Source organism: Sorex araneus, chromosome 2 (genome assembly GCF_027595985.1).
Source record: "Sorex araneus isolate mSorAra2 chromosome 2, mSorAra2.pri, whole genome shotgun sequence".
Lineage (NCBI taxonomy): Eukaryota > Metazoa > Chordata > Mammalia > Eulipotyphla > Soricidae > Sorex > Sorex araneus.
The window spans coordinates 74002528-74021914 of NC_073303.1; the positions used below are offsets into that span (position 1 = coordinate 74002528).

Here is a 19387-nt window from a genome sequence, read left to right on the forward strand (position 1 = left end):
CAGGTAAAAGCTAGAAATCTGGCTCTAAGGAAGGATGAAGGGACGAGAAGGAAGTGTTTGTTGAGAAGGAGAAGGATGAGTATGGAGGGGTTGATGGTTTTCCCAAAGAACAAAGAGTAGCAGTCAGGTAAGACATCACAGGTGTGACAGGCTGCAGAGGGGTCCAGAGGAGATGCTGCCTGTCAGAGTTACTCCTGCAATAGTTCAGCTCCCAAGAAGGCGGCCTGTGCTCGTGGCTGTTTTCTTTCATGTGGATCTTAAATCTTCAGAGGAGGTTTAAATCCTGTAATGCATGATTGAATATAAATCCATCCATATTTATTCATCCATCAATTTAGCAATACTTATCAAGCATATGAACTACATGATCAAACATGAATAAACACACGTATGCACATTTAATGAGCAAAAGGCAGTGCCCTTGTTGTTTTTTTTTTAACCGACAATAAATGAACTCCCTTCCCTGGTGCCTAAGAATATTGGCTAACTACCTGCGGCTGGGTCTGAGCGAGTCCATAAGGGTTCTGGTCCCCAGAGAGGTAGTCCTGTGCCCGCCTCCACAGGGAGCACTGCCTTTGGGAAGGACGCAGGGCCTCATGAAGTCACCCTGGACTGGGGCTGCTTTGAAAGCAAACAGCCTTCCTATTGTCTGTGAACGCTCATGGCTTGGTTCTGTGGTGAATTCTCTGGAAGAGTAGGGCCCCTGTAGATTTCTACCGTGTGTACCTAGAAGTAAGTGATACTGGAATTCATTTCAGTTTCCCAGACGAAATGGTTTTAAAAGCCTTTTATGATTGAAAAGCAGTTGAGGGGGGTTGGAGAGGGAATATTGTGAAAAAAAAAAAGGTAATTCCACCCGCGTATAGTTAAAAGGGCCTCATATAAGCAAGTGGTCCAGTAGTAATGAATACATTCCAGTAGCAAGAGATGACAACGGGCCTATTTGAGACAGGAGCTAAGCGAGAAGGCTGCAATCCCCTTTGACCCACAGCCAACATGTCCATCAGCAACTGTATAGAAGGCCTTTTCTGTGCTGAGTATTATTGATTTTCTCAAGGGAGCATAACTCATGCTTTCCATTCAGCATTTACAGGATGATCAAATCAGATAGACATTTTCTAAAAGGGCTTTCAAGCACTTTTTTTTAGGTTCAGTCTGCTCATTTAATTTACATATCTCTGATATAAATGTTTCCATTGTTTGGAACACATGTGTCATACTTAGCATTGTTAGCCCTGGGAAAAGAGGGCCCATGGCAGAGCTTACTTTCTGAACACTCTCGTGGATACGTTACCTGTTTCCAGCTACTGGCAGCTTTCTCAAGCTATCTGCCATCCCAGTTAAGTCTTACACTTTTCAGAACTATTATTCTATAGTTTTGTTAAAACTAAGGAAAAAAAACAGTGTGGGATAACTCTGTTACTCAGCATTAAATATTAAGTTCGCATAACAAAAAGCACACAAATGGTGTGTGTGATGGGTATATAGATCATTGCCTACAGAAACCTACATTGTCATGAGTATGAATGAAAGGGTGAATCATCCCCCAAGGTCTTAAAATTAGCTCAGGGTACTGCATAGAATTATATAAAAATGCTTTAAGGACGAGTATTGCCTTGTAAACTGATTGGGTATATTAATACATCTAAAGAAAGATTGCTCACCCAAAGAAATATGAAAGGAAAATGGAGTGACAGAAGTGAAAGTTGGCAGTGCCCATCCAAACACTGTTAAGAGGAGAGAGAAGAGCTAGAAGCTCCGGGTTTCAGTTGCCTTGATAAGGAAGTTTCCGGCAGGAGGGAGGTTGAAGGGAACTGTAGTCAGTGATCTATGGCTGTCTTGAAAGGTTTTCCTGATGGCATTGGATATTTGATTCATCTCATATTCTTTGTCCTGATTCCATTTTGGTGTCTCATTTTGGTTTCTCCTGGGGGCAGAGCATACACCGGGAGTATCAGTGCAGGTTCCCTGGCTGGCCTCTGTGGTTTTTGCATTGCTTATAACTAGTGAATTTGACCTTCTGGTATTATAGTTCAGGCTCCTGAACTTTGATAATGTGATTCTACTCTGAGGGACAGCTCTTCAAAGTGCTGCTAAAATGGGCTTTTAAGCCTGGAAAGCCGAGATAGGAATTTCGAGGGTGATCTCATAAGGAAGAGGGGGAGGAGGATTTATGTGGAGGCTGATTTGGCAATAAGATATGTGACTCTTCATTCCACTGTTTCAGTGTCCTTCCAGTCAATGAATTTTACCTTCAACTGACAAGAAATAGGTTGTCCAAATGTTATAGTTATCAAGGAAAGGACAAGACATGGCCTGGAAGAGGGAAAAGAAAAAAAAAAAAAAAGGAAGGAGGAACACTGCCCTGGAGTGTGGTCCAGGTATTAAGCCCTCTTGAGAGTTAGCCGGCATCCCTCAGGCAGCTGCCTTAAAAGGTTTCGACTTCCCTGGTTTAAAAGTATGTGTGAGAATCAACATCGCTGCTGTAACGGAGTGCCACAGACTGCGTGGCTGGAGCAGCAGGAATGCGTTTCCCAGCTCTGGAGCCTGGGCCTCTAAGATGGGCACTCCAGCATCACGGAGTCTGGGGAGCACAGCCATCTTTCTCCCTGGACCTCCCATGGTCACTTCTGTGCATGAGACAGAGAATTCTGGTGTTTCTTCCTCTTGTATCCTTGAATCCTTAAATACAACCTTCATACCTCCCCAAAGCTCCACCTCAAAATACATGTGAGTCTGGGGGTTACTCAGGCATCCCATTCCGGGTCCTCCACGGACTCCCACACACACTACCCACTGATTAAAGTGCTCAGTGAAATCTTTCATGTTGGCATTATGGACTGTTGTTTAAGCAACATTTCTGGTAGCACCTAGAAATTTTTATTCACCAAGATGCATTTTTATTACAGAATCATCTTTCCTAACAATGTAATATTTGGGTTCAGAAAAGGGAGAAGAATCCAGGAAGAGATGGCTTCTACACTCAGTTTCCAGACCCCCAAATTTTGGATGAATTTTCCATAGGAATGAGAGAAATAGCATAATCAGATGGAGCTGAAATGAATAATTCTTGGATTAGCTGGTGGTTTGGGGGCCCTCCCCTGCAGTGCTCAGGGGTTGCTCTGGGCTCTGTGCTCAGGAGTCGCTCCTGACTCAGGATTGATCCCAGGCCTCCCACTTGCAAAGTCTGTGCAAAGTCTGAGCCTGCCAAGGTCCCTCCCCAGTCCTGGCCACTTACTTTCATATTTACTCTCTGATATTCAACTCCAAACTCACATGCAGGGCACTGGGGTCCCCCAGGTTGCTGACAAGAACCCCAGGGCTGCAGCCACAGAAGTTGCAGTATGGTTCCAGAGGCAGCTGCCACATGCTGTAAGCCAGTGGCATTCTTTCCATGGAGAATATAAAAGCGATCTTGCCACCAGATGTAGAATCTCTTTAGAATCCTTCAGCCTGCCTTCAGACTGATGGGCAGTCGCCAGAGAAAATATCTAATTTCTTGTGTAATGCCTTCCACCCTGCTCGAAAGCATTGGCTATCAGCACGGCCCTGCTAAGCGTTTGCTTCGGGAAGCCGTTGCTCTCCTTCCGCCAGAGCCAGCCACTGAGGCTGACTTCCGAGCGCGCCCTGCTGTCACCGTTTTCTCTTTAGAGCCTCCATGCCAGCTCTGAGAAAGAGCGTCTCGGTGCTGGTGGCTGGTATGTGCTCCATGTAGTGATTTTTTGTTGTTGTTGTTTTGTGTGATGGTCTGGCTTGGGCTTCCCTCTAGTATGAATCCCCAACAGGGTGAATTCCTCACAATGTGTATGTATTAACTAAAGAAATAGTTGCAAATGCTGACTTCCGAGAGTCTGAATCTTGGTCACCGTTTTCCTCCCTGACCACTTTTTATATGGATCTGCTACCTCCTGTCAGCTTTTGCTGCTGGTTTGCAGTGCTGGCACGTTGCTGCTTACCAGGGAGCAGACATGTGTGTATGTTCCAGAAAAATAGTCCGGGAAAAATCATGCACATTGTATTAAATGTCTCGGTTTTAAAGCTCTGGAAAAATCTCACTATATATCCTCACAGAGCTGGCCCGTTCTCATGGGACGCCATGTTGGAGCCGTTGCCAACAGGATATAGTCTTCTCAGAATGGTATTATTTGGAGGTAGCTCAAGAGATGGAGCACATGTAAGGTCCTAAATTTGATTCGTTGTGTTGCATACTCCACCCCCTGGCACTTACAGACTTTCAGTATAATGTTCAGTAATTGACATGAAAATTACATGAGAGCTGGGCCAATGTGATAAATCAGGGAGAAAGTGCTTGCCTTGCATGCAGCAGGCCTGAAATCAATCCCTGGCATCCCACTTGGTCCCCTGAGCACCGCCAGGAGTGATCCTGAGCATGGAGCCAAGAGTAAGCCCTGAGTACAGCCGAGTGTGGCCCCAAAGCTGAAAATAAATAACGTGAGGGCTTTCAGCAATTTGTTATTAATAAGGGTTTAGGTAAGAGTAAATTAAATAAGTAACAGAAAGAAGAAAAAAATTATCCTCCTGGGGCTGAAGTCATAGCACAGCAGGTAGCGCGTTTGGCTTGTACACGGCCAACCCGGGCTCGATTCCCAGCATCCCATATGGTACCTCGAGCATCACCAGGAGTAATTCCTGAGTGCAGAGCCAGGAGCTACCCTGAGCACTGCCGGTGTGACCCAAAAGCAAAAAAAAGAAAAATTATCCTCCCTTGGCAGAAAAAGTATCACATCTACATGCAGCAAAATATTTTTCCATGCTTTCAACTAACTACAGCTGAGTACATTAGAATTCCGTGAAGCATTCCCTTTTTTTATAACTAAAACATTTTCACTTCAGGTATACAACATAATGATTCAGCACTTATATGTACATTGTGAAATGTTTATAGTACTAATCTCCTTACAGTGCTCTCTTGGCAGTTTTAAAATTACAATGTGTAATACTGGTTAGAGTTCTCTTGCTATACAGTACAATCCCTTTACTTATTTATCTTGTAACTGGAAGTTTATACCTCTTCGTCCATGTCACCCATTTTTCAAATTCCAAACCTCTCTCTACCCTCTCTACCCCTCCTGGTTACTACGTGTTTCCTATGATTTAGGGGAATTTTTTTCTATAGAGTTCATGTCTAAGTGAAATAATGTGGTATTGTCTCTTTTTCTGTCTTACCGCAATACCCTCAGGTATCCTTGCCACTAACAGCAGATTTCTTTTTTTTTTCTTTTTCATGGCTGAACACCATGCAGGAATACAGATTTTCCCCCCAGCTAATGATGTATTTGAATCACATGATGCAAAAAGCAATACACATTCTGGGGGCTGCAGTGATAGCACAGTGGGTAGGGCGTTTACCTTACACACAGCCAACCTGGGTTCAGTTACCAGCATCCCATATGGTACCCCTGAGCACTGCCAGGAGTAATTCCTGAGTGCAAAGCCAGAAGTAACCTCTGTGCATCGCCGGGTGTTACCCACAAAGCAAAAAATAAAATAAAATAAATATTCAGTAGGAATCATATATTTATTTTTGAGTACTGATTTTTTTCTTTTTCTAGCATCTGATCTCTTCTTGGTATAATATTCTTTCATAATGTTAGTTATTATGATTATAAAGTCAAGTGATTATAAGCAACTAATAATTTACATACTTTTTCCATATTCAACATATGTTTAATTGTCACCCCATTGTTCATCGATTTGCTGGAGTGAGCACCAGTAACGTCTCCATTGTGAGACTTGTTGTTACTGTTTTTGGCATATCAAATATAGCACTGGGAGCTTGCCAGGCTCTGCCATGTGGATAAGATATTCCAACTATATGTTAGATGATTTTCCCAACTATAAGCTAATGCAAGCATTCTGAGTAAGTATCAGCTGCTCTTGACTAAGCAGTTATGTTGTTTAGCAGGCCCGGGGTATTAAAGGTACTTTGTCATAGAATATTCTCAAGTTAGGTTGGACTTACCTGAAAATAATCTCATCATGAGTTAGGGGATACACACACACACACACACACACACACACACACACACACACACACCACAGCTTCCTTATTCATTCATCCATTAGGGATGATAATAAAATTGATATTTTATTTATAAATAATGCTGCAGTATATAGTACAGGGGTAGGGCATTTGCCTTGCACACAGCCAGCCCAGGTTTGGTTCCCCATCATGCCATATGGTCACCTGAGCTCACCAGGTGAGTGCAGAGCCAAGAGTAGCCCTGAGCATTGTTGGGTATACCCAAAAAGAAACAAACAGATTTAAAAAAAGAACAGACCAGCTAATAAATCTCCTTTACATATGACTTAGATACTTTTTCAAATTGCTGCTTCTGAAACTGGGGGGATAACACCAGTCTACAACCCAGTTCAGATGACATACTCCCTACCATCCCCACAAACACTGACCTGCCATAACCCTGGAGGCCCTCAAGAAATGCGTGGACCAAGCAGCGTCACATAACCATGCCCAAGCGTTGAACTTGGTTGGCCAAGTGTCCCCCAAAGTGGCCTTTAGGCTCCCTAAGCACTGCCCAAAGCAAACAAACAAAACAAAACTGTCTTTTCATTCTGGTTCCAAAGGCGAATGAATCTGCATGTGTCCTTTAAGAGTGAGTGAACTCTCCACCCTTCACCACCTCCTGAGACTGCCTGTTGCAACTGTCTTGATTTTCCAAGCTACTGTCTAGGTGTTTCTGCAGTTCAGGCCCCCAGAGCCGAGGCTGCTGCTGTGGCTGCCCGCTAGTCCGCCAGGAGAAACTCGTGTGAGATTCCTCCTAATCGTGCATTACGGCATCAGGGTGGTTTCCCCAAGATAGTCTCTGACCCCTGTTTCAGGGTGGCCCCATTTTTCCCACGATGTGGAGGAGCTGTTCATCCCCTCAGACCTTTTTCAAAGGGAGTTGTCCCCTGCATTGCTGCCCGTCAGCCCAGGAACCTCCTCCCTCATGCCCAAGTTGGGATAATTTCTAAGCATTAGAACTTTAGGACTTCGGTTCCTATTATAGTGTCAGGGCCTCACAGCCTGGATACCTCTGAAGAGCAGCAAAAAATAAAAACCACTGCTTTGGAGCACATGTATTCTCTTACTAGCCATGGTTTAGTAATTTTTTAATAAATTGTAAAACTTGATTTTTTTTTTTTTGCTTTTTGGGTCACACCCGGCGATGCACAGGGGTTACTCCTGGCTCTGCACTCAGGAATTACTACTGGCGGTGCTCAGGGGACCATATGGGATGCTGGGATTCGAACCCGGGTAGGCTGCGTGCAAGGCAAACGCCCTACCCGCTGTGCTATCGCTCCAGCCCCTTGAATTTTTTTTAATTAAAAGTCATCACTGGAAATGTACTGACACCACTGAGTGAATTCTGAGCTCAACAGATTCTTACTATCATCAGAAATCCTATAGATTAATTTGAATGAATAACCCCAAAAAACATTTTAGGAGAGAGACAGAAGTAATCACATAAGAATATTCTCACACAAAAACATTGTGTCTGTAGAAGCCATACATAAGTCTTCTGAGGGCCAATAGAAGTGATTAGGCTGGTAGTTGAGAGTTAACACCTTCATAAATTCATAAATAAAAATGTCTTCACTGACCAAATCATTCTCAATATGACCTATTAATAATAGTATAAATTGAGATATAGGAAGAATTCTGTTGACTATTGACAAAAGGTTTTTGAAAATGTGCTTTTCACAACATTATTACAAATTTTTGTTTGTTCTCCCAGATAACACAAGTATAATATAAGAAATATTATTTTAATATTGACAGTAAAATATCCATTTGAGGAACTGGAGAGAAAATTCAGTGAACTAAATACTTTGCAAACCTCTGTGTATGGGGGGACTGGATTTGCTCTGTGGGCACCATATGGTCCCTCAAATACCACCATGCATGACCCACCCCCCCAAAAAAAAAAGAAATTTGGGCATACTCTCCCCTTCTTGAATTCATTGTTAGTGTTCTGCCAGTTTCCGCTCTCCTGACAGCTGTCACTTCTGTTGGGAATTGTCACACTGCTTCTCTTCTTCCTGTAGTGTAGACAGGACCAAAGGATCTCTTCTTACTATAGTTCAAGTACTTTATTAAGTGTAGTGTTAACATAGCTACATATTTAAATATTTCAATTAAATATCAACTATACAAGAGTCATTTCATTATTGAGTGTAGACCTGACATTTTTAGTTATGCCACATAACTTGACTGCATAGATTAATTATGATGTTGCCAGCTGTGCTCCATCAATAATTCTACCACAGGAGACATTACTGGTACCCGCTCAAGCAAATCGATGAACAACGGGATGACAGTGCTACCGTGCTATTATTTTCTACCACAGTATTCTTAAAGTAGACCAAACAATGCCCTTATTGGAGAATTCTGAACTCTTGAACATCTGTGGTTGGAAGGTGGTATAAATAATATATAAAAGATGCACTCTTTTATGGGGCTCAGGGAGGTAGGTAGTACAGCAGGTACTATACCCTTGAGCACCACTGGGGATGGGCCCCCAAATAAAATATAAAGTAACAAAAGCACTTTTTTGGGAAACTGTCCCTCCTGAGGAATGAAGTGAGGGTATGTTGAGACAAAGCCTTTTAAATGTTATCTAAAAGGGGGGGCAAAGAAAGGAAATTCAACACAAGGAACACACTCTTTGCCTTGTTATTTTTTTCACCTTCCTTTCTACTGTCAATTTTCTTCCAGGCCCAGATTACATCAAACAGAGATTTCAGGAAGGGATAGATGCTAAAGAAAACCCAGAAGAGAAGGTCCCGGAAAAGCCGCCTACGCCTAAGGAGTCTCCTCATTTTTATCGCAAAGGCACAACACCCCCAAGGTCTCCCGAGGCGAGCCCCAAGCAGAGCCACTCTCCCCCGCCCTCCCCCCCGCAGTTCCCCAAGAAGCAGAACCACAGCTCCGGGGCCAGACTCAGCCAAGACCGAAGGAGTGTGGCTGATGAGCAGGTGACAGCCATTGTCAATAAGCCCTTGATGACAAAGGCGCCCTCCAAGGAGTTGGGTGCCTCCAAGTACTCTGGCCGCCACCACGTCCCCAACCCCAGTAACGGGGAGCTGCATTCTCAGTACCATGGCTACTACGTGAAACTGAACGCCCCCCAGAACCCTCCGGAGGACGGGGAGGAGAACAGCAGATCAAGCCAGTCCTCCTCGGCACTGGTGCATAAGCCATCCCCCGGCACGTGGAGCTCCACTCAATCTGTGACAAAATCAGTTGCCAAAGAAAGCAAAGCTGAGCCAAAAGCCAAGAAGTCTGAACTCGCGAAACCAAAGAACCCAGCAAGCAGTGATTCATGCCCTTTGGAAAAAGAAGCCAATTCTGTAAGTGTGTCCCCGAAGGATTTTCTCTTCCTTCTCGTTGGTTCTTCCCAGGGAGCAGCGGGGAAGGGGGGGTGACTAGCACCCCGGCAGGGGCCAGGCTAGCCCAGGGCCAGTGGCGTCCATGACAATTGAGAATAGAGGTTAGCTGGCACGGTGGCACCCTGGGGTTGCCAGGCAGGGATTCCTCCCCGCTCACTTCGCCTCCTTCATCCTTCAGACGTTCAAGTGGGTTGAGATGGGACCAGCTTGCTAGGGCGTCACATTTCAGCCGGCCTGTACCTGCCCTCCAGATCCCCTTCCTGATGTCTGCCCTGGTCCCAGTTCCACTAATAAAAATAGCCTAAAAAACAGTGCCCTCGGTGGGCCCCCGGATAGTCCCAGGGGGCCACGGAAGGTGACTAGGGCCCCCTTCGCGGGGAAGGGGAGGCAGAAGAAGGGAACAAGGATGGCAGGGTCAAGAAACGCTGACCTAGAGTGCAGCGTTCCAACGCCAGGGCTTCCTCACGGTCCCAGAGTCTAGAGGGTCCCAGGTCCAGGTGTGGCTAATCCAGAGTCCAGCGAAACCTGGAGTCCTGCTGCTTGTGGACAAGGCCACTTGTCTTGAAAGCAAGCTTGGAAGCAAGCTCCTGGGCTCACTTGCCACGAGGAAGACCAATTTCAGTACCGTCAGGAAGACAGCACTCTCCAGACCTAACTTAGGACCTCCCAAAACTCCAAAAACCAGGGGAACGATTAGGATTTGGGAGGCGCAAGGTAGAAACATGCCTAAGAGTAGCTCTCGGGAAGGGAATCACGACCCCTGCCAAATCACGACCCTCAGAGGAGGGTGACCCTGCACTTGACTAAATTCTTAGCCCCCTTCTAGCCTCTTAACAATCAGCACCTTTAGATAAAAGAATGTCTCTTCTCGCTACTATAAATTACTCCCCTGACTAGTTTGGATTTCATTTGCTCGGCCTTGCTTTACAACGAGAGCATTTTGCAAGAGCATTTGAGTCTACTACCTTCTCAGATTCTAAGTGCTAGTAAAATTTCCATTTTATTCTATTTTTTAATTTATTTTTCCAAAATTGTATTTTCTTATGTTAGAAATTAGTTTCATTATTCTGTCTCTATTGACAACATCCTTATTCGAATGAAAGCTATTGAATGACACCCATTAACCTTTTCCAATGAGTTGATTTAGTGTTGAATTTTTAAAATCTGAAGTTAAATAATTATCAGTTTTTAAAAAGTGACCACTTGGTCTATTTACCTAGTTACATGCCTTTAGCATAGAGGTATTAGATGCTGCAAGTTGCTTAGGGAAGAAGCCAGAGGCCCTACCCAGTATTTCTGGAATTTTCAGAGATATATTTGCATAAACTTGTGAATTAATATCTTGACCGGTAGGAATGTAATGTAGCCATTAGAAGTTTCTTACTTTTGCCTAGTAAATTTTCTCATAAACAATTGAAATTTGTCTCTTTACCTTATATTGGAAATGTCTTAGACTTTACTTTGCTAGTATACAAACACTGGTTCTCTTTTTTTTTCCAAATCCTCCTCTTTTTAGCTATCTAAATATAAATTAATCAGATTAACCAAAGTACATTTTGAGAGTCTGCCTCCATGAGACAAATGGTTTTCAAAATATCCTAATTTATGACTTAGAAAGCTTTTCTTTAAAGAAAAAAAATTAGCATTGATAAATCATCATTCTGATTTTGTAACTCTGACAAGTAATGTCACTATCAAATTGGTTCAGTGTATAGTTCACTTTTCATTTGACCTTTATAATTTGTACAAACACTAGTAATGCCATATATATGTATATATATATATATATGACTGGAGCAATAGCACGGCGGGTAGGGCATTTGCCTTGCACACAGACGACTGGGTTCGATTCCTCCACCCCTCTCAGAGAGCCTAGCAGTCTACCGAGAGTATCCCGCCTGCACAGCAGAGCCTGGCAAGCTTCCCGTGGAGTATTCAGTAGGCCAAAAACAGTAACAACAAGTCTCACAATGAAGACATTACTGGTGCCCACTCAAGCAAATTGATGAGCAACAGGATGACAGTGATACAGTGACAGTGATACATATACATATACATATATATTAGTAATTGTTTACCTAATTTTAATGGGGAGATTTAAACATAGCAAGGTGACAGCTGACACATACAGGGTTTACTTCCAGAACACCCCAAGAAGACAATGACCTGGCAAATTAGTTCTAATCCTTGTCTGGAAAAATATTTCTAGTGAAAAAAAGAGTAATAACAAGGACTAATAATAATCTTGACTTATGGGTACTAATTAGGTGTGTTTCCATGTGGTTGGTAAACACACAGCCTCCTTATTTAGAAGTGTCAGGTTCATGTATGTGCAGAATCGCCTGATTCTTGGAGTTAACCAAGGCTTAGTCCTCTAGGGCTCCCTCGTACCACAAGACAGGGTGCCAAACAACTCCGACCTCCGTGGTGATGTTGAGGGAACTGGAAGTCGAGATTGACCTGACATATTCAAATGAAGATCTCGGCAGTTAATTTCCTCTTCCTAATAATAACAGAAATGTGCCTTTCCTGCTCGGTCTGAAGTGACAGCACCACCATAAATGTAGTTAGTGAAAGAATTTTGAAACAAGGAAGTGTTACACAGCTTTCTCACAGATCTGTGCCTCGACTTTCTCCTCATTGGTACCTATGTCAGAGGATTGTCTTAAAGATTTACATGAGTTCGTAGAGGCAGGTACTTCATAATGGCACTTCGCTCAGCGTGCCCTGCAGGGACTCCGTGATTGTGCTCTACCACCTTGGCATGTTGTGAGCTATGCCATTAAGTTTGTGAAATACAGCCTGTAACGGCCTCAGTGACACATGAATATGAAGTCCGTAGTTCGATACCTAGCACCTAGTATGTTTCTAAAAGTATCAGCTATAATTTGTTTCAATTTCAGAGGATTTTGACCCATTCTCAAGATCCCCCTGAATACAGATCTCCAGGAAATACTTAAAATCTTCTGGGATACAAGCTAACACAGAACACATTAATTTCATATTAGAGGAAAGAGAAGGGATGAAATGGCAAAGATTAGCTTTTTATAAATAAATATCTGTAGACCTTAATTCAAATACTGTAACACAGTCTGGGGTTTGTTATGTGTATCCTATAAAATATATGACAACTATAGTTAAAGGGTTAGCTGTATAGTAAATAGAACTCATTTGAAGGAATTAAGGTGAGATAATATAGCTATACTTACTGTTAAGGATGGTTGCTATAATTATTCATTTTGGAATAACTTGATAGATATTGGTAATCAAATGTAGGAATTACAGCATAATAAATATTTTATAATAACTAAAGCAGAAAATGATGAATACAAGAACAAAATAGTAAGTGGGAAAGATAGTAATATTATAACCTACTTAATCTATATCAAGAAGTAACTATTAAAATTTTAATTAAAAGAGAGATTTTAAGTTTATTATAAAAAAACCAATATATCTACTAGCAATAAACCCTAAACACTTAAAAATAAAACTTAAGCTAAACTAAAATGGAAAAGAAATACCGTGTAAGTGCTAGACATTGCTGTTTAATATAGATAAGGTAGAAGTAAAGGATTATTCAGAAACAAAAAGGGAAAATGTAATTTCCAAAAGGGTGATTGCATACATTAGAAAAACAGCAAACACAAATACTCTGTCTATACACTCAAATATTTCAGGGCTATAAGAACACAGGAAGTGATAAAACTGAGTGAGAAAAAACCTACAGTCGTAATTGGAAATTTTAATGCATCCTTCTCAATGTGTCATGGAGGTGTAGTTAAAAAAAAATCAGTCTGAATATAGGAAATCTGAGCAAACCTAGTAAACGTCAAAATACCTTTTATAGGACCACATCACACCTGTGGAATGCCAATTTAAGTGCACAGGAATATCCATTAAGAAAGGCCATATGTTGACCACTAGAATAAGAATTTTAAAATTTCAAAAGTACTAAAATACTGTCAAAGATTGTTTTCCAAGTAATCTTTCTTAGGAAACTTGTCACTCCCAGAAGATACATGTGGAACAATGTCGCAGAGCTGTACAATCTGTGTGATGTCAGAATTTTATAAGAATTTGGAGAAGGTGACTTGAATTGGAGGCAGTAAAAGTATCTTTATTCCTCCTGAAAACTACTTGGTGTTATTTTTTTCTCAGCCACTTCCAAGCTTATTTTGAGATTTCTCTAATCTGTTGAATTGTGAAATTTAAGGCACCCCTGTCTGATAGTGTCTGAACCACACATACACCAAAAAGCAATAAATACATGTCACTAACACTTAGCTTTACTGCATGTTTAGAGAATTTAGATTTAGATAAGAAAACTACCTCTCTCGAAATCCCACAGGTTTTATTCTTCACAGACTCGAACATTGTATATTTTGACTTCATGTATTTTATTTTCTAATTCATGGATGTTTCTTCCAATTGATTGTACTTTGCCCTGCTACAGAGGGTTTTTGTTTTTTATTACACATACCCCGGTCAGTTTTAAAAAGCAAGACTGATTTTTTTGGTCTGTTTGTTGTGCTAATTTTAGCTACAACTGGCTACCACTATCTTATTTTTGAGGCTTCACCTAATGTTTTCCACCCTGTACCCAGTCTAGGTATGCTGGGTAGCCTGTGGACTCAGGGGCCCAGTTGCTGTTTGAACCTTTTGTTGCTGTCTTACTCTCTTCTTCACTCTTGTTGTTTATCTATTTATTTAGTTATTGAATTAGGGGGGATGGCACACAGCCAAGGATGCTTCGGATTTACCCCTCACTCTTAGCTCAGGAATCACTCCTGGCTAGCTTTGGGGACTGAATGTGGTGTCGGGGATCTAATTTCGGTTGGTCATGTGCAAAACAAGTGCCCTACCTTCGGTAGTAGCTCTCTCAATTTTTTCATCAGAAGAGGATGAGTTCTTTTTGTTTTGTGGGGCCAGGGATCAAAGCCAGGTCCCATCCTGTGAGGCTGCAAGGCATGTACACTGCCACTGAGCCCCAAGCCCCTGGCTCTCACTGAGTCCGCTTTAAAACTGGCCTTGTCAGGCCAGGGAAAGGGCTCCGCTGGGAGAGCTAAGCCCAACAGGTGCAGTGCCTGATTGATCCCCAGCACCACATGGCCACTCCCCACCTGCAGTTCCGGGCTGAGCATTAATCCATGCTGGCAGCACCACACCAGCCAGAGTATTGCTAGGAGAGACCCCAGCTTCCCCCACACACTTCATGGCTGACCCCCTATAAAAAAAAATGCAATTAGGGACTGAGAGAGAACACAGCTGGTAATATACTTACCTTGAATGTGGCGGACCCTGACTCAATCCTTGGCACTGCGTATGATCTCCCAAGCACTGCCAGAGCACAGAGTCAGGAGTAAGCTCTGAGTACCATTGAACATAGCCCCAAAAACAAAATTAAAAATTATAATTAAAAAAGAATCTAACCAAAGTATCTTCCTAAGTGGAGCTATGTGGGGAGGATAAATATATACACACTTCAAAATATATACATATATAAATAAATAGATACATATATAAATAAATAGATACACTATGCACATATATGTATACACATTATATGTATATGCTTATACATATATATACACATACATATATACACACATATATGTATATTAGAACACATGTGTAGGGGAAATATGTGTTCAGTAGAAAAGTTAGATTTTATACATACATATTATATATTATACATATAATATATGTGTATAAATGTATAGAGAGAAGATGGCAATCAGGAAATGGCAAATGACATTTCAGGATGGACACAGAGCTGGGCACTCTGACCCCTACCAGACAGCTGTGACTGAATTGATGGTATTCTGGAGTTGGTGTATGACCTACACCCCCAGACCTTTTGAGATGAGCACTGGACCAATAGCATTTCAGTTCTTTCCTCACCTACGCCCCTCCACCCCAAATCACACTAATATTTGAGGACCCTGTGAACACAGTTTGAATCTCATTCTCATTAGGTATTTCAATGTCTAAATAAGGTTTTGTTTGGGACTTTGGTCTTTAGGTGTTGGACTTTGTTTTTGCTTTTTGTTTTTTTTAACAAATGACTTTTAAGTTTTAGTACCTGAACTGATTGGTAGCTATTATAGCAGCATTTATCCAACTTGCACTCCATGACTTGTTAAATATAACCTGACTTCTAAAACGTGGTGTTTGGTGACAGAGGCATTGGAATTAGACCTATACAGTGGTTTGTGAAAACAATCCACTTCCCACACCTAGCTTTTACTATGAGAAGGTAGTGCCCAAAAAAGCAGACCCAGAAAATCCAAAATCAGAAAATCACATTTGAGTTTCTTCCACTTTTTTCCTAAGAGCCTTTATAGTTTCAAAGTCACGTCCTACCAGTAGATACAAGGGCCAGGGGGATTTCCCCATAGCTGGAAGACTGCTTCATGAGCAGAGGGGAGAAGGCAGATGGAATAGAAAAGGGATCACTAAGAAAATGATGGCTGGAGGAATCAGTTGGGATGGGAGATGTGTGCCAAAAGTTGATAATGGACCAAACATGATGACCTCTCAGTGTCTGTGTTGCAAGCCATAATGCCCAAAAGTAGAGAGAGAGTATGGGGAATATTGTTTGCCATGGAGGCAGGGGGAGAGTGGGAAAGGGGGCATATACCCAGGATATTGGTGGTGGGGAATGTGCACTGGTGGAGGGATGGGTGTTTGATCATTGTGAGATTGTAACCCAAACATGAAAGCTTGTAACTATCTCACTGTGAAAGTCACCTCCTAGCCACCCACTGAGGAAATAACTCTTCCTTACCTATAGTATGCCTGTGCAGACGAATGCTTATCCAATTTCTGTTACTGCTAAACCCCTCCTCTTTACTGATAATCTCTCACCCAGACAGACATCCAATATTTGGAGGTGAATGAAGCCGATTAAATCTACAAGATGGCTTAAAAATTAATTGAGAGTTAGATTTCTTTTTAAGTGAAAGTTCAGACATGGCTCCATTTACATACTGCATGACTATCTTAGCTTGACTATTTGAGCTTATACCTTTTGCAACTGCTGTTATTATGCATGTCTTACTGCCACTGTGCTCGGTGTTATGTTTTGAGTAATTGGTTTTGTAAGCTAAATCCTATATTGATACTGACATGGAAAAAGTTAGGCTTCATTTGTTGTGTTTCATTTCCAGGGCCCTAATTCTATCATGATCATCCTAGTCATGCTGTTGAATATTGGGTTGGCCATTCTTTTTGTTCACTTTCTAACTTGAGTGGAATTGGGAAAGGTAAGCATCGCCTAAATTGCTATCTAAAAAGTCACAGTGTTTTAATGTCCTTTTCCCATATTCAGATTTACGAGTGTTTTTTTTTTTAAACTGCATATTGTCCTTCACTTTAATTTTGGCTGTGCCTGAATGTGATTCAACATAGTTACTTAATGATCTAACTGTTTTGACCCTTCAGTGCAGTCATGACAACTAGTGGTGTTAGCCCACAGCTCTCTGCAGTGGTGTCCTGAGCCCTTTAAATGGCACACACCAGTCAGACTCAGAGGGAAGGAGGCTTGGAATTAGGATGGGATCGCAGGAGAGATGAAACTTGGAAAATTCAGCCTGAGGATCCGCTCGGTCCCCCCCAGGAGTGCTTTGTGGCTTTGGGGTCCGCAGAGGGCTGAAGCGCACAGCCGTGGTGGAGAGCAAAGCTTAATAATCATTCTCTCTTACAATCTGCTGAAGCAGCCCCATCCGGCGAAGTTCTTGGCTTTGGCTACTCCATCTGTCCTAGCAGAGTGTGACTAAACTGGAAATGTATGGAGCTGCGTTTTCTTTTGATGGAAGTCAACAGCTGCCTTACCGTTTTACCATCTGACGTTTTTAGTAGGGAGCGGGGGAAACAAACGGCCGCCCGAGGAATGCGGGCGGAGGATTGTGTTGCTGTGGCCACAGTTCCAACACTCACTCCTATCTCATTAGAATAGGTAGCAGCATCGCTCACCAGTTTCATGCCATGACTTGCTGCTTTAACATCTCCTGGAATGTTCTGGGAGAGAACGTCTCGGTGGCTTGTGCACGACTTTGTTCATTTTTTGCTGTTTATCTAAATATGATGGATAGTTCTCTACAGCGTGCCGTCCTGGCCGGATGAAACACACGTGTTGCACCTCAAGGAAAAGAAACAACAAAAATTCCTGAGAAAATGTGTTGATTGCAATAGCCGCCTGTCATTTTTCGTGTCGTTTTTGTCTTCCTAAACTTGTTAGAAGCAATTTATCCTTAAAATGTAGTAATTTGAAGACATGACCCTTGATAGGAATCTTTTTTTTTTTTTTTTACATTTTAACATGATTGAGATTGTGTAAGGCACTTAGAAGGTGCTAAATTTTAAAAAGCTGCAAGACAACAGAATTCTAAGAAGTATAGCCAAAATGTTGCATGGATTGCAGTAATCGGTATTTAAAGGATTCGGTTTCATTGCTGACGTACTTTACAACCAAATAAAATCTTGTCAGTGGCTATGTTAATTCCCATGAAAGTTAAGCAAGATACTATTAATAACTGATCTTTTTTTCTTCCTTCCCCAACTCAAATTTTCATTGAATACATTCAGGTAGAGCATAAAGCTTTGTTAATTCATTGCTTCTCGGTTTTATGCCTTTCATGTTTTTCAAAGTCCTTTTGTAATTTTATTTCACATTTTAAAGGCTTAGACACTTTCATTTAAATGTTTTCTGAAGTCCTTTGTTATTCTGACATAATCTGATTTTTTTTTTTGCTATTTTCTAATGTATCCTTTATTACTCAGATGCATGCTTAGAGAAACTACATGGTCTTTACTTTAAAAAAAAATGATTTAAAAAGAAATCAGGGGAGGAAAGATTTCTGTTAAATCTCTCTGAAATCTTGCTGTGCAGAGAGGGAGCTGGACCTGCGTATGTTCACAGTGTGCGTGGTCTCATCAGATTCTCTTTGCCATATCTGCTACTTTCCGCTGGAGAGGAGACAGCTCACATGTTAGCACGGGTGTAGACTGAATGCCTGATCCCCTAGAGGGTAATAACCCAGTGGTGTTTTTTGCAGAAGTACAATATGTTGGGAATCCTGGGTGTGACCAATATGGAATAAAGAAGAAAGCAGAAAGAGAGCAAATGAAAATTGCAACTTGTATATTTGTTTTTTACATTTTGCTTTGACTTTGAAAATCTAGGAAGGACATTTTGCCCCAAGAAATGTTTAAGTTCCTGTGTCAGTTCTCAGCACTGTCACAGTCCCTTCCTAACCCTAGAGCTCTTTATGCTGGAAAGCTGATTTTTTTTAAATAAAATATTTAATCTTCTTAAGTGTTTATTTAAAATATGTAATGCTTTGGAAATAATGGGTAACAGATAATAAAGGTTATGTTTATAAAGTGAGCATGTTGGTTCCATTTATAAATATATGTATGATTTATAAGCTTTTTTAAAACAAAGCTCAAATTGTTGGTATTTTTCTAAAATGTGCACAGCTGTATTTTACATGAAAGGCTCTTTCTAATGGGTTGTTATACTGTACTCTACATTTTGGACAGCACATGAAGTCTGCCAATGTACTTAATAAAACATGACTTTGTTTATTTAAAGTTTCTTGCTGTGAAAAAGAACTCCCTACCTGAGTTCCTTTTATTTATAATCCTTGAAACCAAAATGTATAATGTACAGTTTTCACAACTGTATCTGCGCTAATAAAAAATTGGTTATTAATAAAGTTGCAGGTGTGTTTCCTTTATGAGTAAATTACTGTCTCGACTAATGTGGCCTCTTTTGCCGGTAGTGGCGCTGAAAGAAATTGCTGTTGAAAATTAACAATAGCAGTGATGAGGGTAAGGATATAGCCAGAGAAGTCACCGGGCGAAGAGAGTTATTCAGCACCACTATTTCCTTTTACATTTCTCACATGCTGGGTCTTTCAAAGGATTCTATAAAATAAGATACATTTACTTAGTACCTTTTTAAAAATTG

The 19387-nt window shown here is 41.5% G+C and overlaps 1 protein-coding gene across 6 annotated transcripts in view; it reads left to right on the forward strand.

The window, feature by feature from the left end:
- JPH1 (junctophilin 1) overlaps positions 1–19133 on the forward strand; it is an 88930-nt gene extending 69797 nt beyond the window's left edge. The window contains exons 4-6 of one of the 6 annotated variants that reach the window (XM_004602384.2): positions 8741–9375; positions 16584–16679; positions 16858–19133. In XM_004602384.2, the coding sequence (XP_004602441.1) occupies positions 8741–9375; positions 16584–16664 (716 nt within the window). In that variant the 3' untranslated portion in view covers positions 16665–16679; positions 16858–19133. Of the gene's footprint in view, positions 1–8740; positions 9376–16583; positions 16680–16857 lie in introns of those variants that run through there. The other 5 variants (XM_055127734.1, XM_004602385.2, XM_055127735.1 and 2 more) reach the window with 5 other exon arrangements.
- The last annotated feature ends 254 nt before the right edge of the window (positions 19134–19387 follow it).